We start from the raw sequence: 23643 nt of genomic DNA, 5'->3' as shown, positions 1-23643 counted from the left end.
TTCTATTGTATTCCCTCGGCAATCAAAAAATGGAACCCCTACACAGTGCTATTTATAAAGGAACAGAAATAGTCTTCAACACTGCATTAACAGTGTCCTATTAGCCACTACCCCAAAATTAAGTTTACCGCTCTTGAGATAGTTAAAAGTCATCACATTTCAAGAAAGAAAAGTCCAGTTCTGGACAAGGTACATAAAAGAGCACCACAATTACCATTTTTGGTAGGAGTTGGAGTGCAAAGTCTCCTATTAGGACATTTACATTTTAAGGATTCTTCAATTTAGCCAAAGTTTAACAAGGATTAATAGAAGGAAATAGATAAATAAAAGTAATGATAAGCCTCTCTTTAAAAAAAACTACAAGCCAGGAATATCTAATGTGAGGTATTTGGAAGAGAGAGGAAAAAAAGAAAAAAAAGTTTATAATAGCTAAACTTTTGAGCTTACAGTCTGAAGAGGTTGCTACTTTGGGTTGTTTTAAAATATATGTGTATATATAGCAGTATTAGAAATTGTTTGCTTTTTGAGAAGCATCAGTGGAAGGATGCTATTCAACCCATGTGGTTTTCTATGGCAACTGATCAAGCCATTGTGGAAATGGTTGAGCCACCAAGGCTCCAAATGATCCGGGGTCTTTGGAAGTTCTGCAGTACAGCAATATCAGAGACACCAATATGGTTTTGCTTGGCTTTAATGGAAAATTTAACAAGCCTGGATCATGCCTAGAACCCGTTCTCAAAAACATGTCTTCAGTCAGACTTTTTCCTTGTTTAGAGTGGCATCCTCTAAGATTTAGGTCCTCTAATTCCAAATGGAGACACAAGCAGAGTTTACTACATTGTTTTAATTCTTGTCACTACCTTCATACTCAAAAAAGGAGGAGGAGAAACTGGGCTCAGGAACTATAAGAGAGACCAATGCTTTGAAAACATATACCAGTTTCTGATATTGGACTAATCTTGGCTTCTGTGGGAGGAATTCCTCAGAGAGGATGATCTCTGTCTCACTTTGCAATAACAACATTACCAGTCTATAGCCCCCATAAATGTGGTTTGCTTTTAACAATCACATTAAGATTTTGACCTGATATGGTGAGATCTAGAGAAAAAGTAGATGATGACTGTCAAATGTGGAAATCAGGAAACCCAGGCAGTTCAAATGAATATAAGGATTTATTTAAGCTCTCTACAAGAGTCTGAGCTATTAATGACCAAGCAAATTGGCGGTAGGTAAGAGTTAATGGAATTCAAGGTAAGCTGGAATTAGATCTCCGATGGGCACGAAGGGACTTGAGACTGATGACACATTTTGATCCCTTCCTCAGGCTTAGCCTGGTTATCTCCTACAGTAACCCCACACAAAGCCCACCAACTCACTTTTTCTGGAGCCTTTGCACAGATGTTGTCCCAACACCTTCTCCACTTGAAAAGGCCTGGAGCAATGCCAGTGCTTCTTGGGAGGCATCTTCTGCTGCCCTAGCTGCTTCCTCAATGGTATCTGCCAGCTGCAGGTGACTGAAAAAGAAATAAACAAGGTGGTGAGAGAGTGAAGTTTATCCACAGGCAGCTATCATCCTTCACTCTTCCCCAAAGAATATGGGAGAATCATATTGGCAAAAACACAAAGCAATTCACCATCGTCACTGGATATTTTAAAAAACTTCTTAATCAACAGCTTCAAGATTTTACAGTGGACTTCTTAACAAGTTGTTTGGTTGACACTTTTAAAATGAGTCAATGAAACAGAAACAATGTTTGTCAATCTGAGGCAGATTCACCTGTTTGCTAACTTCATGGCTTCATTGGCTAGGATTAAGAACCTGTTCGAACTACTTCCAGTGGCATCTGAAGATGGAACAATCTGAGGAAGGGAAAAAGTAATATTAAGTTGTGATTCCATCATCGCCCATATCTCTTGAACACAAACATGGAACAGAAGACCTATACTTGGCAATATTTTTCCAAGAGAAACAAACATTGTTTCTTTAGCTGCAGTCCCAGATACTGAGTAGCAGTCTTCAATGGCATAAATTCCACAAGGATTAAAACATTCCTCAAAATTGCAGGTTTTGTAAGATCTCTTACATTTTTCTACAAATATATTACTCCACGGCGGTGCCCTTAAGCTCAAATGTGTCTATAAATCTCTGCCTTGATGCTTCCAGCCTCCAAGTCCAAAGCAAAGGAGATTTTATGGTGTAATGAGAGTGGGAATGGGGAAAGTTTTTCATTTTATTTGTTAATTTTAATGCTGCCCATTTCACTATCCAAAATTATTTGGGGCAGGTTCTTCGAAGAACAGGTGTCCCCCAACCCCCATGGTCCGTGCCATGAAACCTGGCCACGCAAACAAGCAAAACCCCATCAACAGGATGCAGGCAGCACATGAAACCATGACTCCTCTGGTCCATGGAAAAACCTCTCTCCATAGAACTGGTCCCTGGTGCCCAAAACGTTGGAGGCTGCTGTCCTAGAAGCTTCCTGTATTTGTTGCCACCCTAAAATTCTTACAGAAATGCTTACCCTTAAAGTGTATGTGTGTGGGAGGGGGGAGAAGCTCCATCAAAATACATCCATTTTCCCACTGGGTTTTGGCAACATATTCTTAAAGTGCTAAAGACTTCATGAAAACTGTTGGTCATAATTATCCATCCATGATTTACAATATGTTCACTCTTTCTAAATCTCATGTATGACAACTGGCCAAAAAAAAAATTGAACAAGGGAAGATACTTGCCACGCCTTCTATCTTTGCTTTGCTCTGATCCAAATCCAGGTAGGCTTTCTCAATCAGCCTCTGGACATCTTGTACCTGATTCTGGTACTGACTGCGCAGAGAGTTCACACTGCTGGCTATTTCATTGATCTCATCCAGATGACTCCGATAAGTGAATTCTTGTGACTTCATCTTAGAAAATCGGTTTCCCAAAGCTCTGCCAGTAGCTAATGCATAAGAAAAGGACAAGAAACGACAACAAGAATCAATATAAATCATATTGACATAAAAATATGTATATGGCTAGAGTGAAGCCCACTTAGCAAGCAGATAGATTTCATATGATTTCTGAAAAATTGCACTTAGAAAGTTCATTTTTGCCACAAGTTCTCACGGTGACAGTCAGGAAAAGAGATAGCTGCCTACTCTTCATCACTATCAGAGATAAAGTGGACAGGCCATTTTAAATGCGGTTTAACATATTTTACCCCCTAACTTCACATTGCCCTGTGTGCAGAGACTGTAGTTCCCACGTTGCTTGTTTAAATTAGCTAGATAAGGATTGTTATTGGAATCACAGCAGATAAGAAGAATGGCATAATGCTTTCCTGTTTATCCATGTTCCAGCCAAACATATCTCATCATCTGATACTAATAGGAATATTTGCATTAAAAAGCAGTTTGTATTAATTCATTTGTATTAAAACAATAGCGATGGCTAAATGTTGCACATTACATACAAGATATGTTTGGCTTTCATTTAAATAATTCCTTGATGATACAAGATTGGAAACAGTCATCCACAATAATAGGAACACATTTATCAATTTTTGGAATATTTCTTCAATGTCATCACTGCTTTTAAAATAAACCAGTTTCAGAAAAATCTGGAAAATTGGGATCCATAAAATGTTTTTTCCCCTCAATAAAGCTGCATGCTCACATTTCATTAGCTTTTAAAATAAACTATTTTGTTTATTTGTGCCTTACTGTGGCCATGACTAAGCCACGATTAAAAGCTGTCTAAACTACTGATTCCAATAGAATATGAAACATCTTTAAAGCATTCCCAATTAAACAAAAAAAAAAACCAGAATGAAATGGGGATTAACTTTGGCTGGATTGTACTTTCTGCAATGAATTGGAGAATCCTGAGTTTCCTTAAAGTTTTTTTAACGGTTCAGTACATATTTAAAGAATTAGAAAATTCCATGTTGAGGAATGTAGAAAAGCAGTGGAAAGAGCCCCAATTCTCAGGGGACTAAAAGAGATTCAGTATGGCTGGATTTTTTCCCCCCTGTAGGATAAAATTCCATGTGGTTCTCTGTTGAAGATGGGCAGTTTATGCCACACATGGGAGCTGAAGCCTGACAGAGAAAGAAAGCAGATCTTTCTCTAGTTGGTGAAGATCATTTATCTCTCTTTGTGAGAATGTTAAAGGTAAAGGTTCCCCTCGCATAAATGTGTTAGCCATTCCCGACTCTAGGGGGTGGTTACTCATCTCCGTTTCAAAGCCAAAGAGCCAGCGCTGTCCAAAGACGTCTCCGTGGTCATGTGGGCAGCATGACTAAACACCAAAAGCACACGGAACATTATTACTTTCCCACCAAAGGTGGTTCCTATTTTTCTACTTGCATTTTTATGTCCTTTCGAACTGCTAGGTTGGCAGAAGCGGGGACAAGTAACGGGAGCTCACTCTGTTATGCAGCGCTAGGGATTCGAACCACCGAACTGCCAACCTTTCTGATCAACAAGCTCAGCCACTGAGCCACTGCGTCAAATATAACAAATGTTAATTTGGTATATTTCAACAGAAAAACTAAATGCATTATTATTATTATTATTATTATTATTATTATTATTATTATTATTATTATTATTATTATTATTATTATTATTATTATTATTAATAATAATAATAATAATACAGTATATAATTTGTATGAATCAACTGTGATCTTTTTTCTGTAACATCTGTTCTCTCTACAGACCACAATTTGGGAAGACATGAGTTACCTTGTAAAATTTCTGTGTCTCTCAAAATCCTCTGGAGCAGCTCCTCTGCTTCCCTCATTTTCCTTTCCAGCTCAATGTAGTCTGCTGGCTGTCCACTTGTCTGAATTTGAGAAGTGAGTATCTCAAGTGCCTGCAGCTGCTGGAGGTATTGATCTATCTGGAAGCAAAGCATACCCTCTCTGTTAGCAGGCTAAAGTGAATTTTAAAACATGACTAAAAGACACCCAGAAAATAATATTCAGAACTTGATTAGTGACTCTGGGACCTTTAAGGAACCACAGAAATGAGGCTCAAAGGAATCAAATCTCACATATGTATAACTTTTACTTCAGTTACTGATTGTGGTTGCCTATTCATTGCACTGGTACTCAATTCTAAAATGCAATTATTGGGATGTACCTCATTTCTGCAGGGCCAAAAATAGTTGATTAACCTAAAATTGACTTATTGTGTGCCATTCATTTATTACTGATTAATCTGGTTACAATCTGGATTGGAAAAACACTAGATATTTTTAAATCTTTAAATCTTTTAATTTTTAAAAACCCAACAGCAGGCGTTTATTAGTAGAGCATTGCACCAATTATTCTACACAGGATCAAGTGCCTCTTCCGATATGCCTATTGAACATGGATGTCTTAGGAAAAAAATAGGGGTTTCCACCCCAGTCCCTCCTTCTGAATGGAATGCTGGTTTTGCTCATAATTACAAAGTGGCCCTGGCTAACTTTGTTACAGATTCTAACAGTACTTCAGGTGTCCTATTTCCAAAGAATGAAGGGCAAGGGAGGGGAAAATATTTTCACACCATCAACTGATATAAAGATGGTACCCAAGTACCAAGAAGAGAAGCCTACCTGTGTCTTCACTTCATGGTAACAGATTGGACAACGGGTGTGTTCACAGCTAGGCCCTTCAAATCCTGGCTTACAAATGCAGCTACCATCACTACGACACTGTAGGGGCTCAGAACCGACTGAATTGCAGTTACAAGCTACAAAGGTTTGGGAAAAAAGCAGAATATTTAGAGGTGGCTTGATCAGAATACGTAAACTGGAAAAGCATTTTCTCTTTTCTCTAAGGCGCCAACCTAAACATTTTGTAATTACAACACTCAGATCATCCATCCATCCATCATCCATCCACAAAGCCACCCATCTCACTTTTATCTGGCTCTATTAATAAAATAAACAAAACAAAATAAACAAAATATGCAATACAAAAAATAAAAAACATAACACATACCAACTGGGCATTATCCAGTCAATCATTCACACAGTCAAGAGATGGGCTGTATCCAATGGCCAGGGCAGACCCGTCTGGGGCCCAAAGCCAAGTTTTCAAGTATTAGATAGGCACAAACGCGAGCGGAGACCGTGAGCCAATTAAACTGTCTTTATTGAACACAAACAGCTGTGACAGCAATACAGGAGAGAACGCCGGCTGGGCTTGTCTGACAGCTATTTATATGGAGCTGTCAGACAAGCCAGCCTATCTGTACAATGGATTTTGCCCGCGCTCAGCCAGGTCGCGTCTTATCCAATCAGACGCGCCCTGGCTATTGCTATTGCAGACGCCGGCCGCCGGAGGGAAACTCCTGACGTCATCTGCCAGGATACAACATCAAGGTCTTACAAAAGGCAACAGGATGGGGTCCAGGATTGGGCCACTATGGATTCTCCCAGGTTTGGGTAAACCCGTAGCTAACGTTATGGCCAGAGAACCTCCAAATCCCACCCCTGGCTGACCCTGCCCACCATGCCCCGCCACTGCAACCCCACCCCACCCCTCCCAGGAGTCTCCATACGGCCCATTTTGGATGCGGGGTAAGTGCAGGGCCCACGCAGAGACTCAGGGAGGGGGAGAAACAGGGCTCCCAGAAAGCCTCCAGAGCCTGGGGGAGGCAGTTTTTGCCCTTCCAGAGGCTTGAGGAAAGCATCCAGAGCCTGGGGAAAGTGAAACCCCACCCCACCCCACCATGGTGCAGGAAGCCGACTAGGCCATGCCCATTGTGGCCATGCGCACCCAGCAACCAAGCAGGGAACCTGTGGCTGAAATTTTTGAAGCCCACCCCTGATTTCTGGGGTGATGATATTCTAGAGCATTTCTGGGGTGATGATATTCTAGAGCAAGGGTGTCAAATTCAATTTCATTGAGGGACGCATCAAGGTTGTGTTTGACCTCAGGGGGCTGAGATGGGCGTTGCTTGGATGGGCATTTCCAGCTCAATGTCACTTGTGTCAGGGGCGCCTGCGGTGTCTTGAGTGCTCTGCCAGCGAAAACAGGCTCCTGAGCTCCATTTTCACCTGCGACGGCCTCCTGCAACCCTCTGTCAGCAAAAACGGAGCTCGAGAGGGCCCTCCTGAGCTTCGTTTTTGCTTGTAGAGGCAACTACAGGCTGGTCCTTCTGTTTCCAGGGCAACCCCGTGGGCCATATCTAAGCACCCCATGGGCCGGATCCAGCTCTCGGGCCTTGAGTTTGACTGTTCTAGAGGCTGGGTGCCATGACAGAAAAAGTTCCCCTTCTGGGCCCTGCTGTCTGATACTCCTTAGGTGACAATACCCAAGACATGATTATGATTATGATAGAGACAATTGGGGAGAGATTTGCATTCACTACAGTCAGCAGCTGGGAATTTTGGTAGCTTCAGACCCAGTTCATCTAGAGGTCAGCAGTTTACGAAAAGCTGAACTAATACAAGCACATTATCTTTGATGAATAATACAATGAATAGTATTTGTGATTTTTTTTGTTCTTCTATACTGTAAGCATTCCGATTTTTGCTCTAATATCTTGAAACTAAAAAATGAATGGCTATCCCTACCAGTGGTTTCATTTCAAACACTTTGATTCACCTATCTACTCAGTAATAATGGTATCTGTCTTAGAAGCTAAATGAAAGTTCTGCAGGTGAGACAAATGAAAATCAACTGGATTTCATAATGCATAATTTGAAGTGGACTGTGATCTGTGCTGCTCTGTTGTAATTATTCTGGTCTGGATACTAATGCATAATGTTTATACTTTATAATGGTCTTCCCAAATGGCATGTGATGTTGTAAAGTGGATAGAATATCCTCTCTCACCCCGAATTTCTTTTCTAATCCATCAGTGAGATTTAACATTTTAATTTTAAAAAAATCCTCTCCATTTGCTGAATGCAGATCTTTAGAATTGAATAAATTGGTTTGATCATACTTACAATTGTTTGCTATGGGAAAGATGAATAAATGTCAAATTACGAAAGCCAAAATTTAAAAAAAAACCAAGGGTAAATGATAGATGGATAATTCTCTTTAGTTTTGGCTTGCCATTTATCTATAACAGATGGCAGTAGTAAACCTGCCTCGGTTTATCTCAAAAAATTAAGCAGGGATGAGCTAATTTGATCTTGGATGGAAGCTAACCAAGAAATGCTAGGGAGACCAAAAACATCTCAGAAGTTAATGACAAGCATCATGAGCAGGAGAAAGAACCTTTAAGAAAATGTCATAAACGTGACCCTCCCTATGTTTTTTTTAAAATGATAAAGGCAGGTAGGGGAAAGGTGCATTCAGATTTGCAGAACCCATCCTGTACAGGTAAAATAATTAGATTTTTCTTAAATTGGGGGGAAAAAGGATAAAAGAAGCAGCTATCTCTAATAATGCATGTTGGCATGAGCTATATTATTCTAGCTTGGTAAATCAATACTGCTGATAAAAAGCTCAAGACTAAATGAGAATTATTGTTCTATTATTTGTGAATGCCCAAAAGCCAACTGAATGGGGATAAGTCACACATTAACTAATGCTCTTCAGTCTTTAGATACTTTCTCAGGATTGTGCCAAACCAGAGAAATAAAATATACATAGTATGGAGCACCATATGATGATATGTCAGACCAGCAAGCTATATTAGTGCATATTTACCTTTCTCATTAATAGCTCCCATGTCCACCTATGCATGGGAATAATTAACTCTAAGAGACAGAATTGCCTCTCCAATCCATGAACTTCTGACTACAGGGGCAGTAACCTAATTTATAACTCTCCTGCAAAAATTACACAAGTAGCCCAACCATTATTGGCTAAAACCAATGGGCAAGCATCTTGTGTTGGAAACAATTTATACTTAGCCTTTTAGTTTTTCCTTGATTGCCCTTGTAGTGGCTTACCCTCATAATTCAGATAAAGCTCTCTGGTTATATTGACTTTGAAATCAATCTTCATTTGTGCAAGATAATGGTGTACCTTGGCATTTCTCTGCTGGGTTTGTAGATAAAGGTTGTCCAAAGAATCCATCCTTGCACTTGCATTCCCCTGTCAAGTGGTCACAAGTCCCTGAAGCATTTGGGTCAACAGTGTTACATCGACATGGTTGGCAGGGTCGTACAGGTCCACTCTCACCCAAGGGGTTGCCAAAAAAACCATTGGTGCAAAACTCACAGCGAGAACCTAGAAAGAAAAAGAACAGTGAAAAGCAAGCAGAGGACATCCTGAGCCAATCACCTAGGAACTCCCCCTGAATTCTACCTGGAACACAGAGCTAAATTAGCATCCACATTCTCTAATCGGTGGGATTCTGTATGCACACAAATGGCTCACAAACTTGTAATTCAGTTTGTACAATATGTTTGAATTATCCCTGAATTCTTTCTTTTAATATGTGTTATCCAGGGGTATAATCCACACATAAAATACAAAAAATATCTGCAGTTTCCGCACTTTTGGCTACAAGAATATGTACATGGGTGCTTAGAAAAAATTATTTGGGTGATGGAATATATTTTTAAAAAACTGGAGGTTTTATAATAATTGTAATATTTATATATTTAATAATAAAAATATTGTTTTATAATAATTTCAGGAAGAGAAACTTTTTACTGCCAAAATTAATGGAGAAAGTAGTGGTGCTTAGAACTTTACTATCTGCTGTTTATCTGCTGTACTTTCTCTGCTAGTATTTATGATATGCACTTGCAAGAGTAATTCTTCTTGCCTTCAATACCTCAAAAAGTCCTTGCCTGTTTCAGTTTAACCTGATTAAACCAAAACAATAGAGTTACATGAAGAAAGCCTGAAACAATGCATCACAACAATAAAATATCAGTACCATAGTGAAGTAAAATATTTACGGTAAAGACATATTTCTAAAATCACGCATCATAGCAACGCCCTCTTATTTTTCTTGATGATTCTTTTAACTTATTGTTTTCCGTCAATTTTTTGGCCAACCATAAATTGTTTACAAGGACTTGTAGCACTTGAATGGGGTATTCAATTACTAGTATGTGAACTACAGATGTAGTACAGTATAGCTTTAGCCTAGTACCTTTCTTTGCTAACTCAGGCTACAATTGGGTTTTCTGAGATAGGAAGAAATCTCCAGGATATTTGTACTGTATTTGACCAGAAACACTCATGTTTCTCTTTGAGTCATACAATCCCTTCTTTCAAATTTGTCCTATGTTTCTGGTTTATCACTCCAGGCTATAGGTTGGGATTTATAAGATGGAATGCTCTTCCATACAAAATAATTGCTTAATAGATAAATAAACATTAGGGTGAAAAGTTCTTTCCTAGATTATTCCATTATACCACTCTGATTGTCCAAGAAATAATTTAAATGGAGGCTGTATTTAATCCTAAATATTAACTTCTACTTGGAAGTGATTCAGCCCAAGCAGAGACCCATGTTTCAGTGATTGTTGATCTATAGTCATTCAGCAAAAAGCAGATTTGGAAACCATGATGATTCCACAGTAACTTGTGCATAGAAAAGAGGCAGAGCTTGTATCACAATGACACAATGCTTCAGCACCAATCTTACACCCCTTAGGTCCCTCCCCTATACAGTTCTCTGGCTACTACTGAGTTTCTAGAAAGCAGCACAGGGAGAATGCATTTGAAAGGGAGACAGTGGAAATAGAGGAAGGTTACAACAATGGTTTATTCCCCCTTCCCAATCCCAACCAATGTTTAATTCCCAAATGCTGCAAGGATTATTAAAGAGAAAGGCATATTCCTCTGCTTCTATCACATATTCTTTCTGCAGATGAGCAGAGAGTGGCATCCCCAAACATGTCTCTGGATGCCTTATGGTCTTGCCACATATCATCCTCCCACTCCTTGCCTAGACTCCTGCCATTCCCTTGCAGAAAGCAAGTTGGCTTGGGAAAAACAAAAGAGGATTATCAGACATCAAAATATGAATCCTACCACTGGTTCCTGGAGGACATCTGTTACAAACAATTTCCTGTGTGCCCGGCAGGACTGAGCAACCATAGCCACTTTGGCATGGGCATGGATGGCAGTTCTTTGAGTCCCAAGGAAGGCTGTAAAACCCATTTGGGCAAGCAGAACTTATATGGTCCAGGGTTTCATCTCCAGCATAACACTCTCCTGAGCAAAGATGGAAAGAGAAAAGACAGAGGATTGGGTTGAATGGAGCCTTGTATCAAAACCCATTGGCTTGTTTTCTTTTAATGGAGAAACGTTGGCAACAGATGAGACAAAAAGAAAAATTTTGAAGGAAGAAACCATTTAATATAGAACAGATCTTGATATATCTAAGCTGGCATGTGCAAACAGATATTAAAGCAGCTTTTTCTGAAGAAGATAAATAGTCTTTTGAAGAGCAACTTCCATCTTGTGTGGCTAGAATACTATCATTAATTTCCCAAGTGGTAGTTTATTATAGGTGTCAGGCACGCCCACAATAAGTGATATAGAAGATCTATTCATTAATTGAATCACAGCTTTTCAATCCAGAAAAAAATGTGGGATCTAAAACTCAGCAATGAGCTGTTGCCTGCTGAAAGATGATAGAAGATCCCCTTCCTGATCAAGGATTCTATGGAAAATAATTGCTTTTCATCAACTGATAAAGTATCAGGAAATTCTTAGAAAAGGGGGGGAAAGGAACAACTGAGACAATCCAAAATGAAACCGCTTGACCTCCAAGGAACTGCATATTAGGTAGCTTATTTTGTGTAGGAATTGTACTTTTATATAATTTAAAATAACATTATAATTCCACATGTACAATATAATGGTACAGAACACTACTAAGTAATCTTGTTTTAAATTTGGGGATAAGAATGACAGCGACAAGTCATGACAATGACAAGAATCTTAGCTGTCAACAAGATTTAAAACTTTATAGCAGCTTTCTTCTCATTACTGCTGCAGTGTTTCTGGTTTTTGGCAAGACAAGAGGACAAAAACCAATGGAAAAAACAAGTGAAAACTAAACACCATGTGCATTTCAAACGATCTTCCTTCAGACCTTTTTGAGAGTCCATTTACTGAACATTTGACCCAGAAACTCTCATAGTTTTTGCAGAGTTTCTTCACAGCCATGGAGGTTGAGCACCTTAATGAGTGTGATTCTATCTCTATTTTATCTAAAATAGTGGGCATATAATATGGAATATATGTCTTCATGCCTGGCCGTCCTTCACAGAGAAAGAATTTCTTGGTCATTATATAGATTGACCCCACAGTGATTTTAACATTCTTGCCCTTTCAAATAAAATCAAATAGACAAAAACAAAAATCACCCTGACAGAACCTTAGACTGTGAATTTGCTTACCTGTTTCTGTATCACAAGTTCCTCCTCCCTTGCACTGACACCGAACACATTGCCTGAAAGCCCCAAAGTTACGTGAATTCTCTCTCTTGTACCCTGGAGCACACTTCTCACAGAATTGCCCTTGGTATCCAGTTGGACATACACATTGCTCCACCCAGGGGGCTGGAGAGCTGGTGCTTGGCTGTGCCGAAACCAGAATGACGTTACTGAGGTACCCTGGGACTAAAGGAATAGAAAATGATTCTAGGAAATATTCCAGAGGAGAAATCGTGACAAAATTAGGCAATAGCATCTGGATCATGTCTTAACAGAAAATAGAATATGTGTAGGGGTGTCAGAGATCTATTTCCAGATGTCTTCTACAGGTCCTCTTTCAATATTTGTTCTCCACTATTTCTGCATTAATCTTTACTAACAAAAAATAAAATTTGAGAGAAAACTAGATACACATAAAGGATTAACCTTCCCCAAGCACATCTTGTCCAAACTGATGTTTCCAGATGTGCTGGACTTCACTTCTCATAACTTCTTGGCAGCATGGTCTTTGACTGTTCAATTAAATGGGAGAAACCTACTCTATCCATAAGGAAAATTCTTTGTGTGATGCAGAAGTTCTGTGCTAAAAACACAAAGCAACTCTGGGAAATTTTCTGTGAGTATAAAAATGACTAAAATCATAGCTTTACTTGGCTGACATTAATTACTTTTAAAATGGTTTATTGCTTTGTGTTCTTTAAAATGTTTTCATTGCTTTGTGTTCTTTAAAATGTTTTTATTGCTTTGTGTTCAAATAATAAAATAGGACAGAAATGTTCAAATAAGTAATCAAATGAGATATGACTTTTATGCCCAGTTGCTAATCCCGACTCACCAGCTCCATGAGTGGCTCTGATCCGAATTGATGACAAATTCCCAATTAACTGATGATACTCAATGTTACTAAGCCTGGGGCTCCAGTTACTACTAGGATGTTCATCTAACCTGCAGACCAGAGATAAAGAAAGAAAATTATATATTTAAAAAACCATGCCTAGCCATTAATGAATATAAAATATAAACACAGAAATGAAAGAAACAGAACACTGTTGTACCAACCAAATGGCTATAAAGAATGAGAAAATAGCGTTCGGACATCAAAGAGGAACTGTAAATAGGGCATATATTGCATTTCTGTGAATCTCAGAGAGTCAAATATGGTTGCAAAAGTCAGCTACCTAGTAAATTAATATTTTTTTCAATAGTTTTAGATAGCTAAGTATACTTCCTTAATATCAAGAAATCAAAGTTGCAACCAAAGCAAAAATCAAAGTGATCCTCCTAAACACAAAAAGTTACACAAGGTTGGAGTAAGCTTCCTTCAAATCCATTATTTCCAACTGGCATGTCTGATGGCACACAACTGTTAAGGTTCTACTCCAAAACCTGAATATGAAGATGCTGGAGTGGGAAAAGTTGAAGTATCATAATAGGTACCAGCCAGCTGTGCTGTGCTATGGTTCTGTGCCACTTTGGAGGAGTCAGTGCATGGACTACATCTGCACAGGTTCCTCTATGCTACAAGGAAGGATCAGTTCCAGAATTCCTAACATACTTTCATAAAGGTTCACACGAGGTAGTTAGAAAACTACATATCAAAACAATTGATTTGTTGCAAAATAAAACCTTACAGAGCTTGTTCACATAATAACATACTGTACACTATCTGATTTCTTCAAAACTGTTTTTGATTATTTGACATTTCCTTACTGATAGGTACACTGCCTATATTGAAAACCATTAAGGTGCAGATTGAATTATATATGGAAGTACTATTTGAGACAATAGATCTGTGATAGTTCATTCAAATTTACATCATTTCATGTTAAACTCATCAAGGGCTGACTCAGAATAAGTGAACCATGTAAACACAGAGATAGTAATAGGGTGTCAGTGAGGGAGCTGTACTGTTGTCTTTAATATTTGAGACGGCCCCAGGCAATTTACCCGAATGTGTACGTCTTCCTCATTCCACAAGGCAGCATCCTGCCGTTAGATGGGAACTGGGTCATGACTCTTAAACCAGCTCCTTCCAAGATGACATCGTGTTGTGAAGGTCGAAATCCAGGTCGGTTCACTCGATAATCAAAAGACAGCATCTGTCCATAACTCAGCTGCTGGTTCCCAAGGAACCTGGCTACAAAAAAATTGCACAGCAAAAAGAGCAATACAAAATAAGAATTAAAAGTCTCCAAAGGTGACATTTTTAAAGAAAACACCATGGAAAAGTTTTATCTAAAAGTGCCAGCTTAACTCTAGAGTAGAGGTCTTCAAACTTGGCAACTTTAAGACTTGTGGACTTCAACTCCCAGAATCCTCCAGCCAGCTATGCTTCTAATTGAATGGCTTCGAATTGAATGGCTATGGTATACTTAAGAATCTGTGTGTCTATGGAGATTCTCAATCATCCAATCAATCATTTCCCCACCATTCAGTCACAACTGAAGAAACTTCTTGGATGAGAAAAGAAACATTTTCAAGGAAATCCCCCCAAAAGTCCAGTTGTCTTTTGAAAAGCACCTTTGGGACAATCTGTCTGTTTGTTGACTTGCTTCTTTACTTAGTTGTACATTTTAAATCTGTTTCAGACAAAAAACATGTCAACTTTACCAAACGATTTTTGGGTACATCCATGTGTTGCTTTGGATATCAGTGGTATTGTGGACATCTACTTCCACTTCAACTGATATATAGTTGAATCTGCTTCAAAGCTATGCTTTTTCTTTTTTTTCCAACCCAAGAATACATTGGAAAGAAATTATGTACAAGGACTCAGGATTGCAACTGTCTATTCTATCTATCATTAGAATAATTCTGTAAAAACAGAACAATATGGGGTCAAATTTATAACCTACAAGAGAAAGGCTGAGATTTGAAAATGGGCTGAATCCAGCCAGGTTTACAGGAAAAGGCATCCCTTTGGGAAAGGCATTTGCAGTTTCTCTTGTGCTTCCTAGGCCATAGTAGCACAAACACAGAGATGCAACATACGGGGAGGATAGAAACAGATATGCTCCTCTGTAGAAACTACAGATTTCTACTTTGCAAAGGTGTTGAGAAAATCTCAGAAACTATTTGGGTCACATTATGGAAGAGGGAGGGGGGATTTAGAATGGCAGAGACATTTCAAGATAGGTCCAACTGCCTTCCCTGTAGGGATGCTTCAGGAGCTCTTTTTTCCTAGAATTTTCCAGCTGAATCCAGTTAATTTTCAAACTTGACTCTTTTTTTGTCAGTTTTCCTACCCAATCAAATTCTGACCTGTTTTAGGCAGTTTTCAGACAGTCATTTTGCTGACAGCTTGACAAGCCTGTTTCCTAATTTCTTTCCAACATCGGGTTGGAAAGAATAAGAAGCAAGATGAAATTGAGCAAAGATACGTCATGTTTTTTCTTTCTGTTCCAAATATTAAGCTACTGAACTTCCTTCCTTCCTCTGTGAGAAGATTATTGAGGCATGGCAGGGATTCTGTATTTTTGTTAGCCTTTCCGGTAGGCAGAAGTTTAAAAAAGAATTATCACCTTTCTAGGCATTTGAGGAATGACAGTTGTGTAGAAGTGTCTTAAACAATTAATTTGATTTGTTTAGACACTTCAAGTTTGACTAGAAGTGACTAAATTACTCCGATTTGGATAGGGTTTTATTATTTCAGACCTGGTCTTCCTCATTGCTGCGGAAATGCCACAGTAGTGGCTGAAAACACATTTGCATACAAAATTTATTCCAGCATCTCTAGATAACGTTGGGAAAGATTCCAATCTCAAATCTTGAAAATCTGCCATTGATCAGTGTCAACAATACCCAACTAGATGGATGAATGATCTTAGCATTTAAGCATCTCGCTGTTCTCTATAAAGCTAACTAACCAAGAAAAGTAAATGTATGTCTATACCAACAAGTTTAAGACAACCTCCTTGTCCAGCAGGATGATTATTCATTGCATGTTTGCTACATATTTAGGATCCATAACTACCAGTGTTTAAGCCTTTGGGGAAGTTATATATTGATATACAAGCTATATTATTTTACATCCTATATAGCTCCTTGCTGAAAGAGCAGAGTTCTTTTCAAACTAGAAGTGCCAAACTGGTCAAAGTGAATTTTCCTAAATATGGAATATTTGGAGATTGTTGGAATCTTTTCACTTTTTTCATGTAGCTACACTAACTATGAGGAATGTTGGCTAAAGAATGACAGAAAACCATATTGAAGCATCATTGGGGAAACTATCACATTCTCTGTGATACTTACAATACACTAAAATAATACATCACCTCAACACCAGGAAAACATATGTGACTATAAATGGGACCCAAGCTGGAGTATATGACTATATAGGAACAATTTAAAGGTCTATTCTGCTGAATGGTTCTTTAGAGGTGTGCCTCTCCACAATTGGATATGGAAATATGCACCTGGAGCTACAAAATAACTGGAACCCAGCCTTCTAGAGGTCACAGAAATTTCTTTGTGCTGTGGAGACCATTGGAGCTGTAATGGGGATCCATTTTCTTGAGCTTGCCAATCTTCATCACCTGAAATACAGAAAAAGCACACCTTACTGAACTGATTTGGAAATCCAATCCACAGTCACCGATTCAGAAAATGTGACAGGAGAGAAACAACTTCATCCATAGTGTAATTGAAACTGGGGTCAACGCATTCCTACTATACAGGTAGTCCTCAACTTATGACCACAATTGAGCCCAATGTTTCTGTTGCTAACTGAGATAATTGTTAAGTGAGTTTTGCCCTATTTACAACTTTTCTTGCCAGAGTTGTTAAGTAAATCACTGCTGTTGTTACATTAATTTGATTTTACCATTGATTTTATTTGTCAGAAAGTTGCAAAATATGATCCCATGACCCTGGGACACTGCAACCATTATAGACATGAGTTAGTTGCCAAGTGCCAGAATTTAACAGGCCTGGCCTGTTAATTTTTAACTTATTTTAAATGTATTGTCTTTTAAATTCGGTTTGTTTTTTTGGATATGGATTTAATTTTTTTAAAACTTTTGGGATGTATGTTTTTTAATGTTGTACGCTGCCCTGAGTCCTTTTGGAGAAGGGCGGCATATAAATCCAAACAAACAAACAAACAAACAAACAAACAATTTAGAGGTAGAGCAACAGTCATGGGAAAAATGGTCGTAAGTAACTTTTTTCAGTGCCATTGTAACTTCAAATGGTCACTGAATGAACAGTTGTAAGTCAAGGACTACCTGTAGTTACTTTCTGAATACAATGCCTTTCTGAAAGAGGCAAAGAAGGAGCAGTTCTAGCCAGTACTGTCTAGTTCTGTGCTAAGAAGATGATTTTGTGTACAATGGTTCCTTGCTGAAAAAAAATAATACTGTCTACCGTAAGGATGCTCCTGCACATCAGTGGTGGTTCCTACCAGTTCAGGTGAAGCAGTAGTGGTTTGGTGGCCTAGGTTGCTGTTACCGGCAATGACCCAGGCCTGCCATGCCCCCGAACCGTCTCTCGGGTCAGCGCTGTAGGTGCTGACATCTTGTTTTTTGCTTCTGCGCATGCGCAGAACAATTTTTATTACACTGTGCATGCGCGCAGGGCGCACCTGCGAGCAAGCCAGCAGTAGCGACTGCTGGAACCCACCCGTGCTGCATATCTCTTGATTGTAAACACACTAGTTGAGAACCCAGGAACATTTTAGAGATAGGAAGCTAGTATGTCCAAAGCAGGCTATCACTTACTGCCTTGCTCCTTGTGGACAGTTTTATAAATCAGGACCGGGTGACCAGAGCATTTCCAGTTATTGATGTTGGACCCATTTACTCTTGTACTCAACGTCTATTGGTCATTTGATAACCCAAGGCTGCAGATCCCTGGATTTTTGCCCAAAGTCCAGCCATAGTTGCTTCACTAATATCTGTAAGAAGTCCTTATACTGTTTTACTGTTTTGTTGTAAAGAAATCCAAATCACACCCTGTTTAACCTTCTGGATTGGCATGTCTGAAAAAAACATGGAGACTCTTGAAAGTTCACTTAAAATTCAGAGAGCTCTTCAGTAAAATGCAAATAAGTAACAGAAGGGAATGATATGCTAAATATGCTGAGGGGAATGAAAATATAGAAAGATAATTTCTTGACTAGCAGGGGTGAGGATTGTAAACAGTATGTCTCAGCAAGGACCGGATCAGATCTCTGCATGAAATTCACCCAAGGTCATTTGCTTCCAGCCAGTCTCTATGTTAGTAATATCTGATAGCACATCTCTGTGATATCTTGATTTACATCTAGACTGAAAGAGAATAATGAATTAGAACTCGGCTGCCTTCGGTCTGACCTGAGCGTAGTACACAAAATTATCTGCTACAATGTCCTACCTGTCAATGACTGCTTCAACCGCTACAACACATGAGCACACAATAGATACAAACTTAAGGTAAACTGCTTCAAACTTGATTTCAGAAAATACAACATCAGCAAAAGAGTGGTTAACACCTGGATTGCAATACCTTACTCTGTGTTTTCATCCCCAAACCCCCATAACTTTAACCTTAGAATGTCTACTGTTGACCTCACCCCATTCCTAAAAGGTCTGTAAGGGATGTTCATAAGCTACCAACATGCCTACTGTCCCTTTCTTACTGTCCCCACTTATTCATATCCATTTCCTGCATTCATAATCATGATTATACTTATATCTGTTATCTTATACATGCTTGACAAAATAAATAAATAAATGAAGATGAGAGAGCTGGGCGGGGGGTGGCAGAGCACTCAAATAATAGCTGTCCCTAAGTATGGATCAATCTAAACTCTTGTCAGACGGAATGAAGCAAATGTGGGGAACTAAAGCAATTGTATAATCAGGAAAAGAATGCAGATCATGCAAATTAAAAAAAAAAAAAGACCGAATTCGTGAAGCGTTTTACCTCGTTGAAATGTAGATGTAATTTTATGGACACCGTAATTTTTCCCACTGGAGCATGCAGTTGAATGTCCATAACAAAAGCATGGAGAACAGCCCTCTGGATTCCTTGCATTTAAGTTATAATAGCCCTGCTTGCAACTGTGTGAGAGAAAAATCAAGACACTGAATTGCAGGATCTCTTTATACATTTTTGACACGTTTTCATTTTGGATTTCTCCGCTTAACTGTTGTGATGTTAAAATATTTCAGTGTCTAGAATTAAGAAACCTCTAACCAGCAAATAAATAAATAAATAAAACCCTTTCTGGACTTTGAGATTAGCCATCATTAGATATTTTATAGAAAGAATCGGTGCATTTCTAGTCAAATGATCCTTTGATGGTAGAACGGCTATCGTTTATCCCTCATAGAGCATATAAAAGCCACTATCTATGGTCAGGGGTGGGCTGCTGGGGGTTTGCAGGGGTTCGGGTGAACTTCTAGCTATGATTCTGTGCAGTTTGGAGAACCCCCAAATCCTGGCTGGCCTCGCGCACCCAGCCCCTCCCCTCCCAGGAGTCCCCACGCGGCCCGTTTTGGAAGCAGGTGAGTGCAAGGTGTGCATGGAGTCTCAGAGAGTGTGAAAAATGGGCCTTCTGGAAGTTTGGGAAGGCCAGAAACAGGTCCGTTTCCAGTCTCCAGAGCGCCTCTGGAGCCTTGGGAGGCTGTTTTTGCCCTCCCAGAGGCTCAAGGAAAGCCTCCAGAACACGGGAAGGGTAGTCCCATTCCCCTTTCTGAGTCAACATGAAGGGGACTGTGCCGCGGTCCCCTTCATGTTGACTCAGGAAGGCGGGGAATGGGACCACATGTGCAGGAGGCTGAGGCTGCCTCAGCCTCCTGCACATGTGGTCCCATTCCCCGCCTTCCTGAGTCAACATGAAGGGGACCGTGGAGCGCGAGCCAGCAGAGCGTGCTCCGTGGTCCCCTTCATGTTGACTCAGGAAGGCAGGGAATGGGACCACGTGTGCCTTTTCCCTTTTCCCTTTTTTTTCTTTTCTTGATGAGAGCGGTGAGGCTCTGCCTCCCCTGCCTCCCCTGACCGCACGTCCCTGCAGAGAACGCTTTGCTGAAAATTTTGAAGTCCACCCCTGTCTACAGTATATTGTTTGCAGTAAAATTCAGGTATAGAGCCATCTGGATTAGCAAGCAAATTCCAATCCATACTTAATTTGTACGTAACTTTTGATATTGGATCAAGATAAACTACATGCATGTATTCATGTATCCAGATAGCAGGGCCCCATATTGCAAATATCAACCCTTTTTCATAATCCGTCAGAAATTGAAATAGCCAAATAAATTATGTCTAAGGATACAGTCAGGTACTTTGCACCCTGTTCAGTGTCTGGATTTTGCGTATTTGCGGACCATAATATAAGTATATGTTAGGGTGTAAACACGATAAATGTACTTCATGTTCACGTCAACAAATATAAAAGCACAAAGTTATTAGTAATCAAAAGTTGTTAGACATAAAATCAAAATGGAATTTTACATTTAGCTGGTTACTGCTAGAAAACGAACAAAACATGACAGTGCTTTGGTTGTTTGCACACTTCATTCTTTGCAAAACATTCATAGACATGTAGATTCAAAGACTCATGATCTTAGATAACATAAAATTAATGTGTGTTGTTCTGTTTTATGATCCTTGTGATGTGTGAATCTTTGCAACAGGAAGAGATTCCACTTGTATGTGGCTTTGTAGAAAGTTGTAATAACTGGCTTAAAAAGGACAGAAGGTGCTTGAGATCTAAGATAGGTTTGGGCTGGAAGTTACTGAGGAAGACATCAGATTGCCTTCTGACAAGCAATTTCACTAAAGACGCACTTTGTTACAGGCACAAATATATAACTGACAAATATTTTTGGTTTCTTCTGTTAAAAAAAAACCAATTATGCGCGCTGTATGTCAGCTGCCCGAAAAGATGTCAAAATAGTACAGATTTAAAAGAAAAATTTGGGCAGAATCCTTTGAAGCTGGATGGAGGAGGCAATGTCCTAGGATTGCTGCTCTGACAAAAAGTTAGATTAGACTTGCTGATTATGTCACCATGTGAATTCTAAAATAGTACTGCAATCAATTCTAGCTCTCTAAGGCCTAAACATGATAATTTATATAGCCAGGACGGTGAACCTATGGCACACGTGGCAGAGGTGGCACGCAGAGTCCTCTTTGTGGGCACGCCAGCCATCGCCCCAGCCCAGCTCCACTGTGCATGCACGTGTGGTTCCCGTCGGCCAGCTGGTCTTCGGGTCTCTGCCGCACATGGGGGCGGCGGCACACATGCAGGGATGTGCATGCACATGTGGGGGAGGGGTGGAGCACATGCACGTGGGGGCATTCACATTGCATGTTTGGGCCTTGCACAGCACCTCCATGCCCCGTTTTGCCTTCCAGGTTGGTGCAGGAGGCCTTCTAGGCCCAAAACGGGGCATGGGGGAGGCAAGTGTCCCCCTGCACCCCGTTTTGGCTTCCAGGTTGGTGCAGGAGACTTTCCAGGTCCAAAACGTGGTGCGGCCCCAACCAACCAACCCTGTATTGGGCCTGGAAGGCCTCCTGCACCCACCTGGAAGCAAAAATGGGTTGCGGGGGTGCCACGCAAGCCCCCCCCGTGCCCCATTTTGGGCCTGGAAAACCTCCTGCACCAACCTGGAAGCCAAAAATGGGCGGGGGGCACCTGTGCAGAGGAGAGCACTCGGGGGGGTCTTGCACATGCAGGAGGTGGGAGGGACAGGGGGGTCACTTGCACAATTCAATATGGGTACAGGGACGCCTGTGCTTTTGGCACACGGTGACAAAAAGGTTTGCCATCACTGTTATATAGAGATCCCTCTTTCTGTTTTATAATACCATGTTTCCCTGAAAATAAGACACGGTCTTCTTTTCTTTTGACCCCCCGAAATAAGCGCTTGGCCTTATTTTCGGGGCGGTCTTATTATTTTTGAGATGCAGAGGCGGCGATCATGGTCACTTCATTGATGCTGCTGTGTTGCAATATCTTTGGGGAGAGCTTATTTTCAGGGGAGGGCTTATTATAGCGCATGCGCTCAAAAGGACTTATTATCCAGGGAGGTCTTATTTTCAGGGAAACAGGGTACCTAGTTTCTACTACCTTCTGTACTGAACTGAGCTTTCCTTTACTCCTCCTAGCCATAATGATGCCACCTGTTTTGGTAGCATTTTTGTATTTCTATGAGCATGTAGTTATCCTACTGTATAGACTTGATGGTGGAGCTTCTTCTGAGAAAGCTGCCTTGTAAAGCTTCTTCCCCTACTTCTAATTCCCAGTTTCTTCTTCCCAGCGCATTCCATTCCACCATTTCTCAGTACTTCTAGTCCCTCAGAGACATGGCATAAACAGTATTACCCTCTTTTCGCTTTAAAAAAAAAAGGAAACTCAGTCTCAAAGATCCAGGTTGGAGTTCGACACTCAGAGACTAAGCACGCTGAAGTGTGAACCTATATAGTTATGCTGCATCTTGACTTCTGAATACCTCCGGGCTCATCACAGAAGTCTATAGATATTGAAGAAATCAATGCACCTGAATGAAATACCTATGGAATTATTTAAAACTGCAGGAGCAGGCGCAAGTGTTAAATATTCCTTGTCAGCAAATAAGGAACAATATTATTTGTGGCTGAGAAATGTAAAAACATTGGTATAATTATACTAAGAAAGTAGATGCAAGAGAATGTGCCAATTACCAGTTCCTTCTTGGTGTGAGCAAACTTTTGCTTACAATCGTAAAACGAACAGTTGAGCTATACATGGAAAGATAAATGCCAAAATGTACAAGTATCTTTTTAAAAAGGCAGAAGGGCAAGAGATCAAATAGCTGATGGCTAAAACAGCAAGAAAATTTAAGGACTTTTTATTTTTGCTTTATTTACTACAGACAAGCCTTTGGTTGAATTATTTGTGCTAAAATATGGAATATATTAAGACTAGTGAGTTTGCCAGAGTACTTGATAATTCTGAAACCTTTGCAACAAACAAAAACCTATTGTAAGAAATTATTTTGGAGTGAGATAAACAGTTATCTGTAATCTGTTTAACTTACACAATAAATCTATTATATGACTAACAGAAATGGAAGAACTAACAGCTAGAATTCAAAATTGATGATGGATTCACTAACAATTTGAGAAGGAGGACACCATTTTCTTATGGTGTCGAAGTACACAATACTTAGAAGGCTTGTTAGAAAATTAAAAATTGGAAAAGGAAAAAATCAGGATTTACATTTAATAGTAAAAAGCCAAAAATGAGACCAACCAGTATTGTTGCTGAATTCAGAACTGATATAGAAATAAAGGAAGTAGACAATTCTGTTTCCATGGGCATGATAATAGAT

General features: G+C 39.7%; 1 protein-coding gene across 1 annotated transcript in view; it reads right to left on the bottom strand.

Annotated features, from left to right (window-relative positions):
- Positions 1–23643, bottom strand: part of LAMC2 (laminin subunit gamma 2) — a 63293-nt gene that overhangs the window by 15736 nt on the left and 23914 nt on the right. The window contains exons 5-16 of the mRNA XM_081946848.1: positions 19247–19383; positions 16759–16878; positions 14291–14480; positions 13179–13288; positions 12308–12529; positions 10932–11114; positions 8964–9167; positions 5588–5724; positions 4732–4888; positions 2737–2942; positions 1778–1860; positions 1377–1514 (exon numbers count right to left, since the gene is read on the bottom strand). Of these exons, the coding sequence (XP_081802974.1) occupies positions 1377–1514; positions 1778–1860; positions 2737–2942; positions 4732–4888; positions 5588–5724; positions 8964–9167; positions 10932–11114; positions 12308–12529; positions 13179–13288; positions 14291–14480; positions 16759–16878; positions 19247–19383 (1887 nt within the window). The remainder of the gene's footprint in view (positions 1–1376; positions 1515–1777; positions 1861–2736; positions 2943–4731; positions 4889–5587; positions 5725–8963; positions 9168–10931; positions 11115–12307; positions 12530–13178; positions 13289–14290; positions 14481–16758; positions 16879–19246; positions 19384–23643) is intronic.

The sequence above is a fragment of the Natrix helvetica genome, assembly GCF_964273705.1.
Source record: "Natrix helvetica genome assembly, chromosome: 3".
Lineage (NCBI taxonomy): Eukaryota > Metazoa > Chordata > Lepidosauria > Squamata > Natricidae > Natrix > Natrix helvetica.
Note: the sequence above shows the minus strand (reverse complement) of the source record. Positions and strands in the feature narration are given on the sequence as shown.